General features: G+C 43.2%; 1 protein-coding gene across 2 annotated transcripts in view; it reads left to right on the top strand.

The window, feature by feature from the left end:
- PSD3 (pleckstrin and Sec7 domain containing 3) overlaps window positions 1-18,155 on the top strand; it is a 414,114-nt gene that overhangs the window by 161,120 nt on the left and 234,839 nt on the right. For both annotated transcript variants that reach the window (XM_014462866.2, XM_023760800.1), the window contains exon 4: window positions 2,005-2,400. In XM_014462866.2, the coding sequence (XP_014318352.2) occupies window positions 2,005-2,400 (396 nt within the window). The remainder of the gene's footprint in view (window positions 1-2,004; window positions 2,401-18,155) is intronic.

Raw genomic sequence — 18,155 nt, 5'->3', positions numbered from 1 at the left:
TAAAATAGACACAGCAGCCCTGGCTTGGTTTGGCTCAATAGACAAAGCTTCAGCCTGTGCACTGAAGGATCCTGGGTTTGATTCTGATCAAGGGCATGTACCTTGGTTGTAGGCTTAATCCTCGGCTCTGCTCGGGGAGTGCATGCAGAGGCAACCAATCGATGTGTGTCTCTCACATTGAGGTTTCTCTCTCTCTGTCTCTCTCTCTGTCTCTCTCTCTCCTTTCCACTCTCTCTAAAAATCAATGGGAAAAATATCCTCGGGTGAGAATTAGTAAACAAAACCCCCAAAACACAAAACAAAACAAAAATAGACATAGCCCATGGTCACTGCCCTCATGTAGTTTACTGCTGAGGATAAACATTGACCGCAAAAACACATTAATAATTATAGGACCACAAATTGTGCTAGGTTCTGTAGGGTAAAGGAGAGAGACACACTAGAAAGAATCATTTGAAGACAGGAGAGGCTAATTCATTTGATGACTTGGGCAAGGCCCTTCTTTGGAGGTGATCATTAGGCTGAGCCTTGAGGAATGACTGTGAGTTAACCAGGCAGAGAACAGAGGAGGGAGAAGATTCCAGGGAGAGGGACTCACAAGGGCAGAGGAGGCTGCTGGAGTGCCCGGAGTTGTGTGAAGCAAGGGCCTTATGCAAGTTTGAAGACTTGACACTCGACCAGTGAGGCTGGAGCATAAGAAGCTGGGGAGAGTGGTGGGAATCAGTGTGTGGGGAGGAGCTTTATCATAGGAACTTTTCATTTTATTCCAAGTATAGTGAGAAGCCATTAAGAGACAGAAACCCTCTTGGTACGTGGTAGGCCTTTAGTCATTTAAAAACAACCAAGACAATTGTATTGTTGAAGATGAATCCTATCATATCTAGGAGGAATGTAGATTGCTTATGAGGTATTTTTATCCCTATTTTTATTTTGTTTCTATTTTTAGGAATCTGAGGCTCAGAGAGGTTAAGTTGCTAGGTGACATAGCTAGCACTCAGCACACCCAGAATCCAGCTCCAGGTTTTTCTAATTCTTGACCTCATGTGCCTGAGTTTTAAAAATTTTACCTACTGCCGAAGCCGGTTTGGCTCAGTGGATAGAGCGTCGGCCTGTGGACTGAAAGGCCCCAGGTTCGATTCCGGTCAAGGGCATGTACCTGGGTTGCGGGCACATCCCCAGTGGGAGATGTGCAGGAGGCAGCTGATCGATGTTTCTCTCTCATCGATGTTTCTAACTCTCTATCTCTCTCCCTTCCTCTCTGTAAAAAATCAATAAAATATATTAAAAAAAAAATTTTACCTACTTATTGTAATGTTCATTTTTAATATTTGAAGAACCTGATACATATTAATTAATTAATGCCCCACCCCTGTATATTAACTTAAAAATTGTTTCTAGGTTTTCACTGTTTTGGTTAGCCTTGTTGTAAACATGTCTGTGGGCTTTTTTTTTTTTTTTAGGTTATTCACTGTCTAATTTTGGACTTGGAATCTCTCTGCAGTTCTGCCTTATTGTCAGCAGGGGGCAGCCCTCAGATTCTAATGTCATCTGCTTGAGGGTGCTTGGTCTTTAAATCAGAAAGTATTAATAGACTGATGAAAGCTTAGTGTATTTTTACTCCATTAAGTTTACACAACATATTTACTTGCTTCTGTTAAAATTAAGCATGACGGTACTGTTGATTATTTGAATATGTGGAGTTTAGTTGGCTGAAATGGGAATATTTTATTGAAATATTCATTGGACTAATGTATTCACATACTAGGAAACTAGTTTGAACCTATGTTAAATTATTTTGAGGGTAGTGTAGCACATGTAGGCTATGTTTTTCAACCTGAGTTTGTTTCTATGGTATCTTTCTTCCCAAATATATTAAGATGTAAGCCCAGTGAATACAAGTGTTAGCGCTACAGAATGTTATTTTTTTTATATGGTTGAAGGGGGGAAAAAATCAAAGAAAAAGTTAACCTGATATTGAAATTCTTCACTCTCATTTCTTCGCAGGATTCTTGACCACGAGGAGCACTTTGCGGGAGGAGAGGATGACATCCTTGGGCCCGGGTACACGGAGGACTCCACTGATGTGTACAGCTCCCAGTTTGAAACCATCTTGGATAACACCTCTTTATACTACAGTGCTGAGTCCCTGGAGACATTATACTCAGAGCCCGATAGCTATTTCAGCTTCGAGATGCCCCTCACTCCCATGATACAGCAGCGCATTAAAGAAGGCGGTCAGTTCCTGGAGAGGACGTCAGTGGGGGGACAGCACGACATCCTGAGCATCTCCTCAGACGGCGGGATCGTGATGGGCTCTTCTAGCGAGATCACCAACGGGCTCAGTGGTGCTGGGGAATCCATCTACATGAAAGGCACCCCGGAGATTGCCTTCTGGGGAAGGTACTAGTCCCGTCCTCTATTTTCATGCTGGTGGTTTTTGTATCATTTTCTTTCTGGGAAATCAGAGTATGGAATATATTTGAAAAGCATTTGGCCAGTTTCTATGGATGTAAGTGAATGATGTGAGCAACACATAATTTGGGTTTCAGGGGCAGGTAGAGCACCCTTTAGTGGTTTGCCAAATTGGCAAGCTGCGGTCCCTCGTTTATTGGATGACCATGTACACATTGGCCACAGCCCTGAACGTACACCTGTGAGTGAGGAGGAGTAGATGTCAGCTCCGATGACGCAGCTTTGGTGGCAGGGCCTGGTGCTGTTAAAGGACACAGATAGGTCTTGGCTTTCGTTCTGACACTGACATTGGTTGATGACTTGGAGCAGATTGTTTGATTCGGCCAGAGGTTCCTTAATTGAAAGCTGAGAGTGTGGGTTTGATGGTCACCAAAGTCTCTTGCAGCCCTTTGCTCTGGAAGGTCCTGTTGTCGGGCAGTCTTCCTGTTCCTGGGATGGCAGGGGAAGGATCTGATTAGGTGGGTGCTGGAGAGAGCTGATACTTTGGTCAAGACTATACATATTTATTCCCTCTACATTAGGATTTGTCTACCTGGGAGATAAAATGATATTACATGGGTTCTATGTGTCATACCTGTCATTTAGTGACCCCTGTTTATGGGTTATCTAGCACTTCATTTCCTCTTGCTCATCATCCTCGGGCTGTTTACTTGTCCTTTAACATCTCCATTGGTGGGCAGAGCATGCAAAACTTCCCAAAGATGTTATGGATTTAGTTTTGACATAGTTTTCCTAAATTCAAGTGTGTTAGTGTGTGTTGGTGGAGGTGGCAGGGAGGTTGAATAGGGATAAACTGTTTCAAAGCTCAGTGCTTTTATTAAAAGTCAGTATTCATAGTACAGTTTATCAAGAAACTCTTTTATGAGTAGTTCATCCTGTATTAAGCATTTTCTGTCACCAGTTTGTTTATGGTCTATAGTTCATTGGGTGAGTACATTCAAGACTGGGACATTATAATATGTAGCTGTGCGTTTCCATGTGAAATGGACCGCGGATGTTGGTTGTCTTCTTGGGTCACAGTGAGATAATGAAAAGATCACAGGTTTCAAAAGCAGAAAACGTTGGTCTGAATTACTTGGGCAAGCCACTTCTTCTCTCTGAAACCTGCTTTATGTATTTGCAAAATAGGGTTAATGATCCCAGTGCTCTGTGTGACTGTGAAATTTAAAGAGCTAATTGAGATTAAAGTACCCAGCAGAGCCCTGGTTGGTGTGGCTCAGTTGGTTGAGTGTCATCCCATGCACCAAAAGATTGCCAGTTTGATTCCTGGTCAGGGCACATGCCCAGGTTGCATGCTCAGTTCTCAGTGGGGAAGGGGGGTGTGCAGGAGGCGGCTGATCAATGTTTCTCTCACATCGATGTTTCTCTTTCTCTTACTCTCCCTTCCTTTCTCTCTAAAAAAAAAAAAATTCAAAAAATCAATAAAAAATATTGGAAAAATAAAGTATCCAGCAGAGTACCTGGTACAAAGCAAGAACTTGAGTAAATGTATGACTCAGAACTGGGTGCTGATAAGCCCACATTTAGACTTCCTATATCTCTGAGATGGTGCTACTCCAATCCAACTTTCTGGGGCAAGTGAAAGTTACTTACATTACAGACCCAAAATAGGTTGGGGAGCTGAGTGTCTTAGGCCGATAGGCTTTGCTATAGAAGCCACAGGGAGGGTAAGTAAATAAAATTCACAGAGTTAGAACAGGAAGGAATTGGGTGAAAGGTGTATCTGAAGTGTGGTCTGCTCCCTTAGAATAGGAAGGCATCATCCTTGTGGCCAGCTTAAGTGCCATCATTAGCAGGGCAGAGTTAGATAGTTAAGGGGACATTGGGTAAGGTTACAGTATTTTAGCACCTCAGATTGAGACAGTGGTGTACTTCAGCCTTCTTGGGATAAGGTTTCAGCTGCGTCACGCGCATTGTTGGACCATGAGATCTTGCCCAACGATAAGACTGAATGAGAAGCATCTTAGAGACGAGCCAGCCGAACTTTTCACCCAACTCTGGGCACCTTTCCACATGTATATGTCTCTATTCAGTGTTAGAAAAGATAGGGCAGTCTCAATGATCTTAAGAATTTTAAAGAAACTGATAACTTGCATATGTTGTTGTTTTTACCCCCTTTGCCTCTTGGTGCCTTGGAGAAGTTGCAGCACCAGTGGAATTGTAATGTAGGTAGAAGGATTATGACATTTTCCAGTTTGAAGTGGGGCCCTAAATAGCCTTGTTTTATAGTCAAGAATCTGAGCACCAGTTTGGTGGGATGGATTTACCTGGTGATAGATCCTGTACCAGAATTCAAATGGCCTGACTCCTAGACCAGGTACATTCACTATTCTAGCTGCCTGGTCTCATCGTTATCCTTTCCTTTGATCTAATTTCTCTCAATGCCGTTAGGTCTGTAGAGCCAGAAGTCTGAGCTGGTGATTGTAGAGCTACTTTTTGTTGTTGGTGGTGTGTTTTCAGTTGGAGAAAAAATTTACCAAGTTGTTAATAAACATGTCTCCATAAATTTTAAAGTAATCAATGAGCCGGCTTTTAAAAATTCCTTCTGCATTGAAGCATTCTTCTGCAGAGGTAAGGAGGCAGACACAGAGGTATTGAACCTATGAAGGAAATCCAGACTAAAATGCTGACTGCACAGTAGTAAACAGGATTGACTTCCCTTAGCCAAGACTCAGAGCTACAGTGGTAGGATTCAAGGAAAACACATTTTCAACTGTGTATTAATAAACGTGATATGTACACAAGAAAAATGATAAATAAAACAAGGACACATGCCTAGCATTCCGTATCTATTCACCAGCCCCTCCTGTTTTCTTGGCAGTGGACTGGGCAGGGCTGGGGTGGGGGAGGAATCCTGACTGAATTGGATAAAGTTAACTCTGAAGAAGGAGAAAAGGAAAGGGGATGATATCTATCTCCCTGATGATGCTTCTGTGATTCCAGCTAGACATAATCCAAGAAAATTAAGCCCATCCCTGTTGAGGTATTGATTTTAATGTTAGTTGACAGCCAGTAGAAAATATTATAAAATACTTTAGGTAAGTCTCTAAACACAGTTTTATGTCATATGCCTCCCATAGGTTTTATTATTTAGTAAATACATGGTGCTTAATTCTCATAACAAGCTGGGAGAAAGGAACTATTAATGTCTTCATTTTTCAGACAAGGGAACTGAGGCACAGAATAGTTGAGCAACTTTCTCAAAGTCACATGGATAGTAAGGGACATACCCAGGATTTGAACTCAGGCAAATTTTGTTTCAAAACGAAAAGACATTTGTTTGGCATTGCCTATGTATATTTTTTTTAACCCTGTTCTGTTTCAGTAAGTGCCGTTAGTCGCTGAAAATGATTTCAGTGGTAGTATTTGATTTCTCTTGAACTCAGGAGACACTGTTCTCCATTGCTGCTGCTTTAGAGAAAGGTAGAGTGTTTGGAAAGGTGATGAGGATGTTGTAGCACTTGAGCACATCTGGTTCCCCCTCAGGAAGTACCTTGCGGTCTGGGAGTGAGCCACACTTTGCTGGCTAGAGGGGGATTGTTCTTCCCTTAAGTCACAGAAGGAAATACTCAAATCTGCAGTATTCTCATATCAGGTGAGAAAGGACATGTTTAAAGAGTATGTGTGCTCACTGTTTGTCTTTTAAAGGATCATATGCCTTTGTGATAGCAAATAGATCACTCTTCATAAGGTGAAAACTTCTTTAAGATCCTGGAGTAAATCTAGACAGGAAGAGTTAAATTCTCTCAGGTGCTCCAGTGTTCTGAACACCAAGCTTGAGCCAGGGAACCACACGTCCGCCAGGAAATAGCTCGCCCTGTGAATGTAACACAATATTTTAATGAAGGAGCAAAGAGTATCATCCCCTCCCTTTGTGGTCCAGCTACAGAGCACTCAGGCTGGTGGGTCAGCAGTGCTGTGTGAAGTCCAGTCACATGGCTCCAAAATTAGAAAGGATAATTAGAGACTTACAGTAATACATGTTCCAATGGGTTCCTTTGTGTCTGGGTGCTTCTCCCTTGTCGGCCCATCAGCTGATGACTGCAACTCCAATCAGTAAGTTCTGACCTGGAGACTGTAAGGCACAGATGTTGTCATTGTGACCACTAACAGAGCTGAATATTGTCCATTTCTGTTGAGCTTAGGTTTGGACAGACAGGAAAAGAGAGATAGCAAATATAGCACTCTGGCAGAAGCTTCTCTTTTGATTCTCTGAGATATATAAAACTTCCTTTTAAACTGATCTTTTTAGTGTAATAGATATATTTTATGTCTCAGCTTCCCAGTTTTTCTCGCGGATATGGCTCAGGATACCGAGGACTCAGGAGACCAGTGCAGCAGAGGAGGTGGATTACATCTGTGTGCCACTGATATGCCTGAGCAGAGTGCTCCGCAGGACTTGGGTCCACTCTGAATTTGGTAGTTGTGGTTTGGTGCCTTCCTCTTGTTTTTTCCCCCTTCTCAAGTGGAATGCTGGCATTTAGAAGGATCCTCTTTCTTCCTCAGCTAGTCTCTCTCTCTAGTGTCTTTCTGCCTAGGAAAAAAGTTCCATGAAACAAGATGAATACAGAAATTTGTTGATGTGTGATTTCAAAAAATTTTTTTCATCCCAAATTTAAAACCTGCAGGCATTTTACCGGCTTGTGTAAATACTGAAATCACGTGATCTAGTTAAGCTGGTGCCAGAGGAACAGATTTTGATCTTGTGAAACTGCCTTTGGAGAGCTGGCTGACCATGGAGCTCCCTGCTCCGGGCTCCTCTGTCATTCAGAGCAGGAGGCTGTCTGCCTCAAGGCTCAGTTCTGGTGGCTGTGGCTCTCCTGATCTTTTCAGTTTTATTCTTTCACATTTTAAAACTTGTTCTGTAGAAAACAGGTTCTCGTTTTTCTCTTTCTAGCTTCCTGAAGCAGTTGTAATGGTGATGTTTTTGTTTGTTTAACCACAAAGGATTTCTTGCTCAGTGATGGGAGTGGGGGCTCTGCTAGGTTTCAGAGCCAATCATATATCTGGGTTCGAATGCTGCCTCAGTTACTTACTAGGTGTGTGATCTTTAGTAAATTACAATCCAGGAACCTTTCCCAGTGTAACCTATCTGCTATAGAAGGGTGAAGAAGATGAGATTATAATCAAGTGGTAAAAAAAATCAAGAAGATCAAGTGGCTTAACAAGGCCTGGTATATAGTAGGGAAGAAATAAGTGAAAATGAATAATAATACCAGCAACAATAGCACCTGAGAACAGTCATCTTGTCACTCCACCATATATTCAAGACCCGTACCACTCTCTGAGCTGCCAGCACAAACTCTAAGCTAATCTGAATTTCCTGAAGTGTCACTTTTTTCCATAAGAGTACAATGCATTGCAGGAGGGCAGCATAAATACAAACAACAGGAGGTCAAGTCATTCTCTTTACGGGCTGCCTGATTTGGGGTAAGTTGCTTCATTTCAAGGAACTTCTGATTCCTTACTGGGAAAGTGGAGATAAGCTACCACCCAATCTACAGTTTTGTTGTAAGAATTTGCCAAGTTCTGGTTTGTGGATATTCATTGTAAACCTGTCATGAGTTTCACAATAGTCTGAACAACAGAAATATAAGAAAACATAAGAAAAAGCCTGGTGAAGATGAAAAACCAGAAGGATTTGGTGGCTGTTTGAACATAGGACATGCAAGCTGAGTCAGAAGAATTGTGAGGTTTCAAGCCTGGATGACATGAAATCAAGTAAGGACCTCAGGAGTCTGAGAGAATAGCAGTTTGCAGGAGAGCACCCTGTAGTGGGCAGTTGAAACAATTACGTTTGAGGGAAGCGAGTCCTTCACCTGCAAATGCTAGTGAGAGTGTGGGACTGCAGCTCAGCTGGAGAGACGTGGGAGTCCCAGTTAGAGGTGAGGCTTGCAGCTGTGGGTGCCAGCGAGCTCATGGAGAGTTAGGAGCCGTCTGAGGCCTTACATGCAGGCGCCCTTGGGTGTTGCGCGTCTCTCCGATTCCCTCTGTGGAGAAAATGTGCTCTCTCTGGTGAGTTTCCTGGCAGCTCTTCTGCACTTGCCTCCCCTCTCTGACAGTGGCTTGGTTGTCATGGAGAACAGTGTGGAAACTAAATGCTCCGGTCACTGCTGTTCTGGTTCCTCTCAGGCAGGCCTGGCCCTGGCTCTGGTGGTTTTGGGCTCTTTCTGTTTATTGGGTGGCTCTCGTATAAATTGGGGCTGACATCAGGAAATGTTCCTGAATTGGAAATAGGGTTCCCCAGAAACTTCTAGTTCTGTAGTTTAAGCTTTAAAACAAACACAGTAATGCCCAGGATATTGGTGGGTGTTGGTGTGAAGGGGGCTGTGGGTGCTGGTTCAGTGGATGATCTTTTATTAAGGAATATACTAAAAGACCTCAAATGGTAAAGGGCATTGGCGCTATATGTTATTATAAGGAGAATCGTAGCTCTAAATAAAAATGGGGCTGGCAGTTAATATTTGAACTGGTGCTACAGCAATCATTTTATTCATATATCAGTGTAATATTTAACTTTCAAAGAAAGCAGTAACATTTCCTCTCAGCAGAGGTCACTTAACACAAGATTTGCAACACTGGATGAGAAAGTTGTCCATTGAGCCATGGTTTGAGGAAGAAAAAAGAAGACCTTCTCTAAATAAATAGTCTTTTGAAGGCATTTTACATAGGAATACTAGTTTATCAAAACCCCAAATGGGTACATTTCCTGTGTTTTAATCTTGCTTTTCTTTTTCTCCTATGGATCTTATATGCTCTCTATAATGTTAAATTGGCTCAAGCCCCTAATAGAGCCTTACTATTCAGTACCGGAGTGACCATGGTGCAGGGTAAGTTGAATGTAATCTTTCTCATGAATGCTAATGAGGATTAATATTAAGCTGCATGTAAACCAATGTTAGGTAAATACTTTGACTTCATAATCCCCACACCTCATATGCTGCCTCATAAGCCTGTGCCAGAGCCTTGATCCCCAGATATCTGCTGGTCTCCAAATCTGGAATTATTAAAGGAAAGCCCACACACACTAATCTGAAATTCTTAATCTTTCTACTCACAGTCTTGGTCCCCAGCAGCCTGGACTGGGAAGCTTGTTAGGAGAGCAAAATCTCAGGCCCCACCCTGACCAACTGAATTGGAATCTGCATTTTTAAGTAGATATCCAGGCGGTTTATATACAGTAAAGTTTGAGAAGCGCCGGTCTAGAAGCACAGTGGTCCATGGACCAGATCTAACGTAGGAAAGTTCTAGAACAGGGTTCTCGAACTTGACTGCACATTAGAGTTGTGTGGGGAGCTTTTAGAAATTCTGATTCCCTGAACTTTATCACTGGAGTCACCTGTACAGTGATAGCTTTAAACAGGTGAATCTTATATTCAGCCTAGGTTGTCAACCTCTCCTGGAGTTCGTTAGAAATGTGTAAGGGACCTCACCCCTGACTGTTCTCTCAAATGTGTGTTTTAACAAAATCCCAGGTGACTTATAAGCGCTTTAAAGTGTGAGACGCACTGGAAACTGTTTAGATGCAGAATACAAAGCTGATAGTTCCTTCCTTCAGCGGAGTAGGCCTGTTACAGATCTCTGTGCTGGTGGCAGGGAGAAATCTCCTAAGAGGTTTATATACAAGTGAGTTGAGTGGACCTGGTTGTGAGCCTCAGAATGGTTTCTCGTGTCATCTTTGGTCTGGTGATCATAGGGTGCCTATTCCTACTCTAGAAATATAGGTGTTGATCCATTTTCCTGCTAGGAAGCAGTATCATTTTTCCTAGGGAGGAGTGTGGGTTCTTAAGTCAGACTACTTTGGTTCAATTTTTGGTGAATTATCTCTCTAACCCTCAACGTTCTTATCTGGGGAAGGGGATAATAACTGTGATTATCAGTAATAGCACTGCTTGAGCTGTTCAAAACTTTTCAAAGTCACCTGGTATAAATGGACTGTGGTCAGATTGACTTAGGATGTGGTATATCTGCAATAATAATTCTAAGAGCCTTAGGTTACTTGAAGGTGAGGATATTTAATGATAGTTTTATTGTGGTTATAATTACTCTATTTAGCAGCTCCCCAACACAAGGAAGCTGACAAGAGTGGTGATATAAAGTCTTTAGTATAGAGAAAATAAGAGACATTGAATAATTATTGTTGTGAAACAAAACCATAAAGGGTCATTATTCACACTCAGCATTCCTTTAACAACTATTTTAGGATCCATTATATGATATTATGTACTTAGTCAGGTATGGGCCTGCCTCTTAGGCAGTGAACTACTCAAGTCTTTAGTCTTGAGACTCAGAGACCCGATTACAGGGTCCAGCACGTATACTGGACACTCAGTTTTTGTTGAATGAAGAACGTAATTAGCAGCTGTGTTATGCTAGGTACTAGGTGTCTCCCAGGGAGGAGGCAGATAGGATGACTTCACAAATCACTCTGGTGCAGGACCTAGAGAGCCAGACAGTAAGGCTCCCAGGCTGGGGCCACTTAGCATGCTTTTCGCAGTGGGCTTTGAAGGAGGAGGTGGGCATGTGTAAAGAGCTGTGGGGGAGCTGGGGCAGGGATGACTTTCCAGATGGAACCAGACTGAGGCAGAAAAAGTAACAGCTGCTTGGGTTGGGGGTTTGAAGTTGGGAGTTGAGGGGATAATGCACCCTGCCTCCTGTTCTGTTAGTCTGCTGGACTGAACACATGCAGCTCTCCTCAAAAAGGTAGCCAGGATGCCGTTGCCACTTTATAGCTTCTGAAACATTGCAGGCATACCAGACGTGCAGACAACAACAGAGACCCATGTCCTCACCAGCCAGCTTCAGAAATAAAACATGGGTGAATCGCAAACTGTGGATGCCTCCCTGGTCCCATTCCTCTCTTCCTTTCCCTAAAGGCACCCATTACCTGTGGGTGTTTATAAGTGTGCACCCACAAACAATATACAGTATTCTTTCCTATACTTTTGAACTTCATGTAGATGCTATCGTCTTGTTTCCTTTTGTAACCTGCTTGTTTTTGCTCAGTATTTCAAACTCATTCTTATTGATTCATAAACCCCAATTTATGAATTGCTGTATAGACTTCATTACATGAATATAGGCTATAACTTTCCTATTGATGAACATTTTGACTGTCTTGTATTTTTGTTATCTCAAATGGCCTGGCATGGCATAGCCATGAATATTGTAATTCGTGGCATCTTGTGCACACATGGGAGGGTTTCTCTAGGCTAGGTATATATTTAGGAATAAAATTACTAGACTGTAAGTTATCATTTTCTGGGTGAACCAAGACATTGTTGAAAGGGCATGTTACATTTTCTTTGAGAGTATGTAATTTTATCTACAGCTGTCTATAACGTAATTTTTAGTTATTTTATCTCCTGATCCTTATAATTCCCATATCCCAACAAAAATAGCAGGAGCCCAAAGAAAATGCCCGGGAAAGAAAATGAAATGAAACCAGCTCCTTTCCCTGTCAGGGCTCTGGTGCGGCCTCTGTTATCCATTAGTGAGGTCTGGTGGCTGTCCTGTGGATCAGGTCGCCCAGCTCCCAGATTCTCAGATGGGCTGTGGCAGTTGCTGCCTGTCTGACAGCTGGGAGTGTTGCCCACTTCTGGTTGTCTGACACAGGATGTGAACAACAGGACACATGACTATTTTCACATCAACAATAGCAGAAAGACAGGCACAAAACTGCAAGTTGGAAAACAAATCACATATAAGATTAAGTGTGAATCTAACACAGCTGAACTGTCTATCATTAATGAATTAGATCAATTTTGTTGCCTATTTCAGTCATTTCTCTAGGGCCAGGAATGTGTGTTGCTCTAGGAAATTATGGTCCTTAAAAATAGTACTTCAAAAACCTTAGTGCTATAAAAGAAAATGCAGAGTTGACTTTCTTTTTTTAATGGTGTTGGACACCCTTGTCTTTTTCCCATAAGCAGCAACCGCTCCACATAAACTAAGCCGCTCCACATAAACTAAGCCGGTTGAACTTTCTCCCTGTTGTCAGCCTGCTGCCCGGCTTCCAAAGAGTTAAGCTGGAGGTTTGTGAGGTCATGTGTGACCTCACTGGGTCTGGACTTTTGAAGCAGGGCTCTTGGAGGGAAGCTGCCTGTTGAGAGGGGAGGCTGGGCAGAGGGGGAAGGACTTCAACTTTTCCAAGTTCTTGCCCCTCAGCCCCTGAGGGATATAGTGGCATTCTGGGAGCATGTCACTGTGGAGTCCGTGTGCAGCCGTGTGCACGCACCACAGAAGCAGCTGTGGAAGTCCATTAAAAGGGCCCTTGCAGACAATGAAGGCTTGCTGAGCAGATGGACCGGGAGAATGCTCTTTGTATCTGTGACAAAATTATGGGCAGACTGTTTGCCGATGGAGGTAACTGGAATTCCGCTTGTTTTCTTTGTTTGGTCCTAGGCCCTGCTGGATAATATATACGATGGTAGTTAGAGAAAATGCCTTAATGTTAAGCTGCTTTATTTCAAACGAAAAACATTGTAAGAAAGTCTTAGAAACTTAGGAGAATGATCATTCTTAGAGGTTGTTTGCTAAATAAGGTGACAGAAATGAGAAGCGTGTATTTGTTAGGGGTTTCTGATGTTTAGTCCAGATGAGACGTCTCCCAGCATAGACTTGTGGTGGGACGTAGCCTGGGGCTCCGAGACTGTGTGCGCTTTCAGATACCTTTTGTGAAACTGGAACTTCATTCAGGCGTTGGAAGGTCACCAATTTGAGCTGGTCATTCAGTGGGGTCCATTCTGCCTAGGGCACAAGGCTGTCATTCTTATTTTGGTGTATCACTGCTCTAAAGGGACTGTGTTGTTGGGATAGAACATGATTTGTCTTAGAATTCGGCATTTGGTTTGAAACTTCAAAGGCTAGCCAGTCATCTAAAGAAAAAAGTCATAGGGGTTGTTTCTGTTGGTGTGTTTTTTCTGGAGTTGTGGGACTTTCAGCCACACGGCTTATCTCTGGGAAGGCCTCTCTCTGTGTTCATGTTCAGCAGGGATAGACAAGTGCAGGGTGTAACGTCAGTGCTGGTAAAGAGGAGCTCCGGCCAAGTGCACTGACATTACCTCCACTCCTTTTTTTTGTTAATCCTCACCCAAGGATATTTGCTTCTCTTGATTTTTAGAGAGAGTGGAAGGGAGGGGGAGAGACACACAGAGAGAAACATCAATTTGAGAGGGATACATCGATTGGTTGCCTCCTGCACGTGTCCTGGTGGGCGACTGACCAGGGCTGGGGATCAAGCTTGCAACCGAGGTACGTTTCCTTGGCTGGAATCGAAGCCCAGACCCTTCAATCTGCAGGCCGATGCTGTAACCACTGAGCAAACCGGCTAGGGCTATGTCCATTCTTGAGATGCTTAGGGATAAAGGATTTGTGAACACCCCAGAGCCTGTGAGAACCCCAGTGCTTGAACATACAGGCTAGTCAGCTGATCATAGCAGGTGTGTTTGTGGGTATGTATTGGTAAGTTGGTATTTTTTGCCTTGGTTACAGATTTTTAAGTTCATAATTTTAAGGTCATATTTCCAATATTTTATTTTTAAAAATCTTTATTGTTGAAAGTATTACTTATGTCCCCTTTTTCCTCCCATTGACCTCTTATAGCCCATCCCCACCCCCAGCCCCAGGCCTTCACCATCCTAATTGTCTGTGTCCATGGGTTATGCATATATGCATACAAGTTCTTTGGTTGATCTCTTCCCGCCTATTTCCAGTATTTTATATCATTTGTCTTACGTGTCCCATCAGTATAAAGTTTTTACCTCTTTCTAAGTGGATATTTTGTAGCTTTAATAATAAAGGACAAAGAGAGTGCTTGAAAAAAAGGATGTGAAACACATTTTGTGAGAGGCATAACGCATAGTGGTTATGAGCCTGGACCTGGCATTATAGGCCCATTGGTTTAAGTTCACCTCTGCTTCTTACTGTTGACCTCTATTAAGTTACTTAATTACTCTTGATTGGTTTCTTCACATGTAAAGTAAAGATGCTAATATGAGGGGTCTGTGGTGTGAGGATTAACTGAGGTGCAATGCATGGAAAGCATTAAGCAAAATTTCTCCTGCATTAATAAAAGCTCGATTAATATTAATAAACCTTGGCTGCTATTATGTTTAAATTGTTCTTTCTAATTAATGTGAGGCACCTGAGGAGGAGTTAGAGTTGTGGCTATGCTGTAAGCATGTGGCAGGGTTCCAGGTGGCACCTTTATAGTGCCTTGTACCCCACAGGGGGCCCCTCTTCCTAGCCATCGGTCACCTCTTGAACGGTCACCTCTTGAACGTAGCCTTTGGTGGCAAGGAGGGCTGGGAGGGAAAAGTGGGTCAGTTAGTGCAAATCCATCAACACTTAGTGGGAACATCATTAGGCTCCTGTCCTGCCTGTCAATAATGTGTTGGTTTCATCATCTTTGAATATGGAGAATGGCATTGCAACACTTGTACCTCATCGGTGGCATGTGACCCATGCTGGGAGTAAGAGTGACATGGTTGTCAGGACCTGCTGTTCTTCCGCGATCTTCCCATCTACCAGCGCAGAGTGCCCTCTGCCTCGCAGCGGTGGCTACTCTTGGAGGGGTTATCTGTGTTTCTAGGGCGGCCCTTTCTATCTCTGTGTTCCAGGAGTTAGTAGCTGTGCTAACTAACTGCTTAGCTTCTATTTCCTGGACTGTAACGTGTGGACAGCATCTTTTCCCCATGGTTATTGAGCAGGTAAAATATGTGAAAATGCCTGGCACAGAGTAAGTACTAAATACTAAAACTTTTTGCTTTTCCAAAAATTGTTCCATTTCTTCTGTTGCTGTGAAGGTAATTTGTAAGTCTTTCCTCGTTTTGTTTTATACAAGTTTCATGTCTGATCAGTGCTTCTAAAGCTTTTAATTTACACAATTTGCTTGTGTTATTAGTGGACTCCATCCAGTGTCAGTTTCTCTGTTTGCCTCCATGACTTCCCAGTACAGTCTATAATCCTTACAGCTTTTAAATTTAATTTGAAGTATGAAAGGAGTATGTGCCAATGGTAAAAATTCAAATAGGAGTTTGTTTGGTGTCACTTTCTAGAAGGAATCTGCTGGTGGTTTCCAGTGTATCTGTGCGAGGCGAGGTCTGGGCAGCTCATTGGGAACCAATTGGAAACTACCTTCCTGGTGCAGAAGGACAGATTGGCATGGAGAGAGCTGTCCGTGTCGCCAGCTCCCATGCAGCTCCGTCTCTCTCCAATTCCACAGCACAGTGTGTGGAAGGTTCGGGAGCTCCCTTGAAGGATCTGCCTGCACAGCTGGGTGTGTCACCAAGAGCCCAATGTGCTTTACCGGTTGGTTCAGCTCTAGCCACACTGTTTGGTTCATGTGATCAGGCCAGAGCCTTGCAGGAGTGTGAGGCACAGGGCTTCTCTCAGACTGTTGGGCTGAACCTGCTAGAAAAACACTCAGTCCTGGAGTTCTGGGGAGGCAGAGCCTGGCTTGGGTTCCAGCAAGGATTTTAGTCATTGTTTCGCTGGCCTGAGGGTGTGGTTCAGTCAGCCTGTCTGCTGTTGTGTTTGGCTTTTGGTCACTAATAACACTGGGCGGAGGAGGTGTAGAAGGAGGTGCACTGAATAGGGAGTTGGAAGATGTGGGTTCAACTTCCAGCCTTGCTGTTTACCAGCTGTGAGCCTGCACAAGGCTTCTTCAGGCCTCAGTTTCTTTACTTTGAAAACGGGACCATTGTGAGGGTTAAATAAAATGAATAAACAAAAAAACAAACTCATCAACAGCAGAATGGGGAAGGGGTGGAGGGAGTCAAAAAGAGGATCAAATACAAGGTGACGGAAGGGGAATAACGGACTTTGGGTGGTGAGCATATAATAGAGTATAAAGCTGTTATATTATAAAGTTGTACACCTGCAGTTTATAATTTATATGTTTTTTTACCAATGTTACCCCAATAAATTTAATAATAAAGTATATAATGTACGTGAAAGTGTTAAATAGACTGCAAAGTTCTCTATGGGTTTTTAAAAAAATATATTTTATTGATTTTTTACAGAGAGGAAGGAAGAGGGATAGTTAGAAACATCGATGAGAGAGAAACATCGATCAGCTGCCTCCTGCACAACCCCTACTGGGGATGTGCCCGCAACCAAGGTACATGCCCTTGACCAGAATCGAACCTGGGACCCTTCAGTCTGCAGGCCGACGCTCTATCCAAACTGAGCCAAACTGGTCAGGGCTATGGGTTTTTAAAATTAGTTTTTCTTAAAGAACTGGCTCATTCCTCTGAGCTGGTTTAGGTAGATTGAAATATTTGTGCTTTGGAGGTGGAGGAGGAACAGTGTAGCTGCCTGATGTTTGGTGTCTTTGGACTTTATCCCATCTCTTCACAAAGGTCATTTGGCCCCTCTGCTCTTGAGTGCCCCGGCATGCCTACAGCCTGTATTTGAAGGGAGGAGAGCAATATAATTTCTGTGCTCAGAATGTTCTCTACTCCCTTTTGTTGATTCAGCTGGTCCTTTATTGAGGCTCTGCTTTTCAGCAGAGGAAGCACTGAGACTGAAGCCCTGTGCCTCCCCCATTTGCCCAGCTCTGCTGCTGATTGTGAGACCTGGGATCCCTCAGTTTCCTCATCTGTACAACAAAGGGGTTGGACTAAAAGGCCTTTGCATGTTGGGTGGAGATGGTGACTGTCTTTCTTTTTCTGTCTTCCCTCTATCTTGCTATATCCATCACCTTATTGACCAGTTTCTCCTTCCCCCTTTTAAACAACTTAGGACAGTTATCTTCATAAAATAAGACGAGTGAGTAATGAGGCTCAACATCCAGTCAAGGGCACTGTGTTGACTTCTGAGACTTAAATGTAATGAAAACCTTTTAAGGGTGACAGGGTGTCAGGGTGAGTATCAAATTGTCCTGCCTATAACCTCCTGACTTTGACATTGCCTTGTTTTATAGTCATCCATGACTCATCATTCTCTGATCAGGGCTTCACGTCTCAGCTCTGTTATGGGAGCTGTGAGTACCTGAAAGGGGAAAGAAAGGATGGCATGGCAGCTGGTCGCTGAAATGGAGATGCCATCCTGAGAAGAAATGGAGAAGGAATATTCTTTTAGCCAAGACTGTAATCCCTTCAGGACAGGGGTGGAGGCCTTTGCCAGGCTGTGTGGGAGACGTTTGCTGTGCTGTGGTTTGGTTCTCAGTGCTAGTCATCCATCCTGGTTTCTCAAGTTCTTTATCTAAATCTTGTTGAATGGAGGAGCACATCTATCTTGAGTGGACATTTTCCTCAGCCTTTCCCAGGTGACTTCACTTCTAAGTGACAGAATGATAGGGAAACATTTGTATTTCTTCCATATTTGCTGCTAAAAGATAAACAAAAATACAGTTAAAAACTATCTCTGCAGCCTGCAAATCAGAAGGCTCAGGCCTGTCCCAAATTGTGGGAGACAGTGTCTGGCTCCTAGAACTTGTGTGTAGTGAGGACCTTGGGGGACTCATCAGCTGGGCCAGCTGTTAAAGACCCAAGGAAGATGTCCTTCTCATTGAAACAGTTCACCTAAAGAATTGCAGGACTCGTGGCTTCAAAGGCAATGGTTGGTAAGAGGAATGCAGATTTTGTGTGATTGACTGTATAGCCCAAGTGTATGACTATGTGTTGTAGGAGTTATCTCAGTTGTAGACTCTTCCAATAGCAATGTAAGTGAAGATTCTT

Source organism: Myotis lucifugus, unplaced genomic scaffold (assembly GCF_000147115.1).
Source record: "Myotis lucifugus unplaced genomic scaffold, Myoluc2.0 scaffold_194, whole genome shotgun sequence".
NCBI classification, from domain to species: Eukaryota; Metazoa; Chordata; class Mammalia; order Chiroptera; family Vespertilionidae; genus Myotis; species Myotis lucifugus.
The sequence above is the reverse complement of the archived record's forward strand: the minus strand, read 5'-3'. Positions and strand labels throughout refer to the sequence as shown.